This window comes from Heterodontus francisci, chromosome 9 (assembly GCF_036365525.1).
Source record: "Heterodontus francisci isolate sHetFra1 chromosome 9, sHetFra1.hap1, whole genome shotgun sequence".
In the NCBI taxonomy this organism is placed as follows: Eukaryota; Metazoa; Chordata; class Chondrichthyes; order Heterodontiformes; family Heterodontidae; genus Heterodontus; species Heterodontus francisci.
Window position 1 is genome coordinate 111,014,106 of NC_090379.1, and position 8,229 is coordinate 111,022,334.

At 41.5% G+C, this 8,229-nt stretch overlaps 1 protein-coding gene across 1 annotated transcript; it reads right to left on the reverse strand.

The window, feature by feature from the left end:
* Positions 1–905: 905 nt before the first annotated feature.
* On the reverse strand, positions 906–7,666 carry LOC137373395 (EEF1A lysine methyltransferase 3-like). Its single transcript, XM_068038212.1, has 3 exons — positions 7,535–7,666; positions 5,337–5,448; positions 906–1,300 (listed from the first exon to the last, which is right to left on the reverse strand). Exons 1-3 carry the CDS (start codon positions 7,664–7,666, stop codon positions 906–908), a joined length of 639 nt encoding a protein of 212 aa, XP_067894313.1.
* Positions 7,667–8,229: the final 563 nt, after the last annotated feature.

An 8,229-nucleotide genomic window follows, 5' to 3' on the forward strand; every position in this document is an offset into this window, starting at 1 on the left:
TCCACAAAAATATAATCCTAACATAGGTCATTTCAAAGAAAAATACAGAAAATTCTCCTTTGTAGAGTTAAACCCAGTACCTCGGGTTTCACCAGGTTTCAGCTGAGGCAATGAAAAGAAAAAGCACCAAGTGCAGGCTCACTGAATAGCACTATTCGAAAGATAATGTGGATTTCAGTTTGTTACATGCATCGTTAGCAGATTAACTTGAGAAGCTTTATTAAAGGCTTTTCAGTTGTACCTTAATTCAGGGCATTCAAATTTCCATAAATTCAAGCGAGGAAAGCAATACAATCTAGCTTATCGTTTATAATTCTGGGAATTCAACAGTTATTGGTCCCTATTTTAGACTACAGAAATGGAATTACAGACACGAGGGCTGTTATGGGTTCCTGAAGTCTTGGCACCTGTGAACTGATTTCACGATGGAGGAAATGAGAGAGTCCATTTATGGCGAATGGGAAGAGTAAAGGTAAGACTGGCGATATGTGGAGGAGTGAGGTGGAGACATCGAAGATTGGGGTGATGACTGTTGGTTGCATCCGTAGAGGAAAATGGAATTGAAAAAAGTTTTATATCGGTCAATGGAAGCAGTATGAAACCTACTGTCTCCGTCAATGCACAGAAGTGAATAAATTTTAGAGGGTAAAGATATTCTTTACACTATTGATAAGAAATAAATTGCCACCCGAATGAAATTCAAGTTTGCGCTTTTGACTTCAAGAGGTTGGATGGCCACCTGAGGGAAATAGACTTGCAGGGCGACGAGGGTCGAGCGGGGAAGTGGGAGTGATTGGATAGCTCCGTGGAGAGCGGCATGTACTCGATGGGTCGAATGGTCTGCTTCTGTAAGTGACTCAATGGCTCTAAGAGACAAATCTGTCTTTCCGTCTCTGTCTCTGAAACTAGTGCTCGTGACGTGGGTCTTTTTTCGTCATTTTGTAAATATAATTATTTCGGCTTGTATGAATGACCTTGCTGTTAAACTGCTTTGGCAGGATGTCCTCGTGAAAATTGACGCACCCCTCTCTGGCAGCCACATTGGAAGACATGTAAACTGTAGTTTTTTCGCTGCAGAGATGCAACAGTGTCTGGAAAAGATTTTGAAATTGTGATGGGTTGTACACAATGTCCGATCCCAGAATGAAATCAAAGTCGGATGGAAAGTTATTCTGATCGTCACCCCAAGCAAGGGCACGGATTTCTGAACGGTGTCTGGAGATGACTGGAATGTTCGCAGCGACGTTGTGTTCTATTTGCTTCAAAACGCACGGTCTGTCTGTTAAGGTGACATTTCCACCTGGCACAAAAAAATAACAAAACATAGTTATCCAATGTTTTCCCCGCAGCACACGCTGTATAATGCATTTTTCTCATGCAATTACAAGAAAAGGAGAATTCTCCAAAGAAATTGTAACTCTCTTGGCTATTGGGCGTCGAGTGGCCTTGAGTCAAGGAACTGGGCCGAAGCAGCCCACAAAGTACCTAGCACATGTCCTGAACTGGATTCCATAAATTGAGAACACCCAAATGCACCTGCTCCACATGCGTTAGCTGCAATGTAGGTTTCAGAGAGAGATCAAGTCAGATCGGATCTTTCCAAAATCACATTCCATTTACAAACTTGATAGGAGGCATCAATCCATCTCTAATGTACTTGTCTGTTTCCTTTTCATTCAGGTATTACTGTGTTGAGCAAACAAACGTTCGCTCTACTTTACTATGGATTTTCTTCAGCACCTGATTACGTGGAAATAAGATCTGTGGGTAATTTGCAGAGTGTGTCATAATATTTGAGTTCAGCAGTCTGCCATTGCAGGCCGGCTCAACCCGGTTGATCTTAAAGAATAAACTAAATAGCCAAGCAAAGATGTAGAACGCCAATGGTAACGGCCCCAACATCACCACTCTAACGTTTGCACCATCGCCGATCACCGACAACCACAGTGCCCCACCAGTGTCAATTGTTAAGACTATGTCCCCGCCTAAAATCAGCTTTTCTTGTTCATCTGGCCCAGTTACTCATTGGATGGACCCTCAGAGCCTTCAGGTAGCTGGCGATAGGATAGTTTAAACGAATTATGCAGGGACATTAAAAGTTTGTATTGGAAAAACTGACGTCAAGCATGTTAAAAGAAAAAAAAATAAAGACTTACTTTTATATAGAGTCTCTCGCGACCACCGGACCTCTCAAAGCGCTTTACATCCAATGAAGTACTTTTTGAACTGTAGTCACTGCTCTAATGTGGAAAACGCAGCAGCCAATTTGCGCACAGCAAACTCCCACAAACAGAATTGTGATAATGACCAGATAATCTGTTTTCGTCATGTTGATTGAGGGATATATGTTGGCTAGGACACTAGGGATAACGTTCTGTTCTTCTTCAGAATAGCTGTTAACAACTACCTGAGAGGACAGGTGGGGCCTCAGTTTAATGTCTTATTTGAAAGGCAGCACCTCGGACAGCGCAGCACTCCCTCACTACTACTCTGGAGTATTAGCCGTGAGTTTTGCACTCAAGTCCTGAGTGGGACATGAACCCAGAAAAATAGAGGTGCGGACCATGAATAGTTACGGGAGGGTTAAGTACAGTGATCAGTAACCATAGGAAAATGCACTATCAATAGGAACTATTTAAGGTGGAGCCTAGCAGTACTATATAGAAGGGTAATCACTCTGACCATTAACCAAAGGAATGTGCATAAGCAATGATACTTACAAAGATATTCGCCATGAATAATAATTGTTGGACAATTCATTATAAATAGTAACTTCAGGGGTTTGAATGATGAATAGTAACTACAGTTACACCCAATCAACAGTACCCATTGGAGTAAATACATTGACTACTAATAATAGAGGTAAGGGCTAGGAGTAGTAATGATGAGGAAGAACTGCGAATATTAACTATAATGACATAGAATAGAATCATAGAATCTTACAGCACAGAATGAGGCCATTTCACCCATTGTACCTGTACAGGGTCTTTGAAAGAACTATTCAAATTAGTCCCACATCCCATCTTTTTCCTCATAACCCTGACAACTAGTCCTCTTCAAGTACACATCCAATTGCCTTTTGAAAGTTCCTATGGAATCTGCTTCCACCACTTCTTCGAGGACTGCATTACAGATCTTAACTCAGTGTGATAACATGTCTCCTCATTTACCCTTTAATTCATTTTCCAATTATTTTCAACCTATGACCTCAGGTTACTGACCCAACAGCAACATGAAACAGTTTTCACCCTATTTGCTCTATCAAAACGCTCTTAAAAATTTGAATATCTCTATTAGGTCTCCCTTTAACCTTCTCTGCTCTAAGGAGAATGGCCTCAGCTTCTCTAATCCCTCCACATAACTGAAGTCGCCTGCTCCTGGTATCATCCTGTCAAACACTCTATACACTCTCCATGACATCCTTCCAGAAAAGTGATGCCCATAATTGTAGACAATACTTCAGTTAGGCCTAACCAATGATTTGTAACGGTTTAGCATGGCTTCCTTGTATTTATGTCCATTGCCTCCATTTATACAGAGCCAACTATATGCTTTCTTAACCATCGTACATCTTGCCCTACCACCTTTAGAGGTTTGTTTCTTCATCAAAGAATTCAATCAGGTTAGTCAGACATGGTTTGCCTTTAACGAATTCGTGTTGGCTGTCCTTTATTAATTCACCTTTACCCAGGTGAGAATTAACTTTGTGCTTGATCAGGACTTCTCGTAGTTTTCTCAGCACAGACGTTAGATTAGCTGATTTGATGTTGCAAGGTTTAGCGCTCTCCCCTTTCTTGAACATGGGTGTAACATTTGTAATGGTGAATCGTCTGGCACCACTCCCATATCCACGGAGAATTGAAAGAATGTGGTCAGAACTTTTGTTATTTCCACCCTTGCTTCCCTCAGCAGCCTAGGATGTATCGCATCTGCACCTGGTCACTTGTTAACAATGATCTGTAAAAAACCTACTTAACACCTCCTTTCTATTTTTAACCCTACCTGATATCTCTACTTCCTCCTCTACTGCAATATTAACTTCATCCTCTTTTGTATTCATTCAGTACCTCAGACATTTCCTCTGCCTCCACAAGATGATTTCCGAATCAGCCGCACCACTCATTTTACTATCCTTTTACTTTTTATATGTTTATAAAAGATTTTGGGGTTCTCTTTTATATTACGTGCTAATCTTTTCTCATGCCCTCTCTTTGTCCATCTTATTTTTTTCCCAAATTCCCTCGTGCTCTCCATATTCTGCTTGGTTTTCAGTTGCATTCCGTGCCTGCTATTTTTTATAAACTATTTTCTGTTTTATTTCACCCTCTTTAAGGGAAGTTATTGGATTGCACCCGATCTATCTCCGTCTTCAAAAGCTAGTCATAGTTTATTTACCCATATCCTGGCCAATCTTTGCTTCATTTCGACCTGTGCTGGATCCCTTCTTCAATCACTGAAACTGAGCTCTCTACCATTTGGGTACTTTGACTTTTGTTCTTTGTCTTTTTCCACAGCTGCTTTGAAACTATTTATATTTTGATAACTGTTACCCAGATGTTCTCAAACTGAAAGACACTACACTTGCCTGCTTTATTCTTCAGAATTAGATCCAGCACTGCTTCCTTCTTGGTTGGGCTAGAAACATGTCGGATAAGACAGCTTTCCTTGTGCGCATTTTAAGCACTCTTCGCCCTCCTTGCCCTTTTCCTCGTTTCCCTCAGTCTATATCAGGGTAATTGAAGTCCCATAAAATTACTGTCCTATTATTGTTACATTTCTCTGAAATTTGTCTACAGATTTACTGATCTATCTGCATGCTTCTCGCTGTTTGGTGGAGTACTGTAAACACTCAAAGATGTAGCCGCACCGTTTTTGTTCCTTAAGTCTAACCAAATATATTCAGTCTTTAAAACCTCCAGAGTATCATCCCTCTGTAGGACTTTAATTGTATCCCTGATGAATATTGCCACTGCTCCATATTTCTTATTTCCTTCCCTTACTCTTCCTTTTTAGCCAGATTGTCCATTTCCCATTCCTGCTTATTTTTAAGCCAGGTCTCTGTTATAGGGCCCTGCATAATGAATAGTAGCCACAGGAGTAAGTTCTGTAAATTATAACTGGGCGTATATATACTGTGAGCGTAGGTTCTTTCACAGAGGGGACGCCTCACAGACAATATAACTTTTTAGGCGGACGTATGTTTGGAGGTGTCATCAAACATATAATTGTCAAGAAAATACCGGCTCTTCTCTTATACAAAAGGGCGTATTAATACCGTAAAATTATCAATTTTATATTTGTCTCTCAATTCAAAACGACAGGATGAGTCAACTTACCCAGCAGCACCGCTAAAATCCCAACAATCCCAGTGCCAGACCCCAGTTCAAGCACCTTCTTCCCAGTAAAATTCATTTTCTCACTTTCAAAGTACCGACAAAGGACAAGTCCCTGAAACAAAAGCACACACAAATTAATACTATTCGATTTACAAGATTGTCAAAGAGCACGTGAACAATGTGCCAAGAGGGCTGTGATGCATCCGTCGTTAAAAGGCCACTCAGGAGCCTTCGTGTGGACAACTCAGAACAGCCTTGACAAAGTCCTGTACGCTGGTCGCAATCTCCATCTCGGTTTTGGAGGCGGGGAGTGGGCAGGGGCTTCGAAGTAAAACCCAGGAAAGGCCTCCCAGTTCTGCCTTCTTGGGTTGGCGTTAAAGATCGCCGACAGTTGTTTAATTCGGGACAACATTTAACCCTGATCCAAAGTCACTGCAACACAATACCTGGTCATGTATATTATTGCTGTTTTGGGGACAATACAGTTTATCAATTGTTCCCCTAAATTGCAATACTGATTATATTTCAAGATATTTCATTCGTCTTAAAGCAATTAGGAACATCTCGAGATCGAAACAGGCGCTATCGACATTCAAGATTTTGTTTCCAATATTGTTTTGCGCCAATTCTGTGTCATCCCTACACCTGCAAATGTTATTTATTTATTTTTTATTTAGAGATACAGCACTGAAACAGGCCCTTCGGCCCACCGAGTCTGTGCCGACCAACAACCACCCATTTATACTAATCCTACATTAGCCCCATATTCTCTACTACATCCCCACCATTCTCCTACCTACACTAGGGGCAATTTATAATGGCCAATTTACCTATCAACCTGCAAGTCTTTATCTCAGTGCAAGTAAAGCGCTCGCATTTTCAGCCTTCCAGATTGCAATTCTTCCACCTCAGTGTTGACCAGAGATGTGGAAATTCTTCAGAAAACATAGTGCACAGCGTTACTGTAAAAATATACTTGTTAAAAAATACTATTCCTAAAATAACTTCACACTTCACTTTCAGATTCACAACTCTCTGGCTTTTGGCCTTCCTTCATCATGACATTTTTCTAGCAAAATCTGCTAAATCACACTTTCCCTCCACCTTTGATGTACTTGTCCCCATTAAAAGCATTACATGTTCTCACCATTGTTGTCCGTCCTGGTAGACCCCTTATCTCTGCTCCCTTAAGTCCAAGGAATGGAAATTTGCATGCCTATGGCTGGTTTAAACACCCATTGCCAGTTCTGCTTCTCCTTTATTAAAACTGCTAATCACTTATACACCATCCTGAAATGCAAAATAACCATCAGCTTCTCTTCACCACAAAGAGTCTCTTAAAGACAAGGAAACATCTGCCAGATTGGGCCTGCAGCAGGTGCTGAGAGAACCAACAAGAGGGAAAAATCTACTTGACCTTGTTCTCACCAATCTAACTGTCACAGATGCCTCTGTCCATGAAAGTATTGATAGGAGTAAGCATCACACAGTCCTTGTAGAGTCGAAGTCCCATCTTCACATTGAGGACACTGTCCATGCGTTGTGTTGTGTGGAGAAATGTGCTAAATAGGATAGACCCAGAACAGATCTAACAGCTCAAAACTGGGCATTTAAGAAGCGCTGTGTGCCATCAGGATCAGCAGCATCAGCCGCAATCTGTAACCTCATAGCCCAGTAGATCCCTAACTCTACTATGACCATCAAGCCAGGGGACTAACCCTGCTTCAATAAGGAGTGCATGCCAGGTGCAACAGCAGGCATATCTAAAACTGAAGTGCTAACCTGGCGAGCACAGGACAACATGCATGCTAAACAGCAGACACAGCATGTGATAGACAGAGCTAAGTGATCCCACAAACAACAAATCAGATCAAAGCTCTGCAGTTCTGCCACATCCAGTCATGAATGATGGTGGATAATAAACAACTGACCAGAGGAGGAGATTCCACAAACATCTCCATCCTCAGTGATGGCGGAGCCCAGCATGTCTGTGCAAAAGACAGGGCTGACCCATTTGTAAACATCTGCAGCCAGAAGTGCCGAGTGGATGATCCACACAGGCATGGACCAGTTGGGCTCAATGGCCTGAAAGTATTTTGTGCATCCCTACCAATGTATCCAGTAAATACATTGCAAAATAAGTAGCGAGTTTACTTTTAAATCCAAACAGTTCATTTGCAATAGGCTACTATACTTACAGGTTCCCAGACAAAAGCAGAAACACCAAGATAAGCTCCTTTAAACATAGTGATCTTCAAAGGGTGTCCACTAAATTCATAATTCTTCTCCTCCAACTCCAAGGAGGGATTGCTATCCATGGTGCTGCTCATCCTGATTTCGAACTTACTCTCTGCAATCTCCAAGCAGATATCCTCCAGTCCCGGATGCGGATTTCTATCAGTTTCAGGCCCACTCCAAGCTTTTATCTCTGATAAGGAAAAATGGTTTATAAACTCTCCGAAACGCAGCACAATATTGTTTTATATGGCAGAATAGCAGAAGGCTTATAACAAAACACATGAAAGCACTATTCAGTCTAACATGGAGATAACTGCCAAAGTAAGCCACCATATTCTGCATGAATCAAATATTGGCCATTCATCGCAACAATGGGCAATGTTGTTTAAATCGCTGACACAACTACATGCCCAAGTGAACCTTAATCTATTGGATGTCTTCACACTCCAGATAGCACTGTGGTACCGAGTCGAATTTATTTGATTGACAATCAAGTAGCCTTGAAAATGGAGGGGGATAGGTGTTGGGGGAAGTAACCCAATTCCCAAAATACAGCGGAGATAGAAAAAAGAAGCAGAGGGGAATGAGTGAAGGAATGAGGGTATAACTTGCAAGCAGAGGAAATTGAATAGGAATGTTCAAAGAGACCGTGACA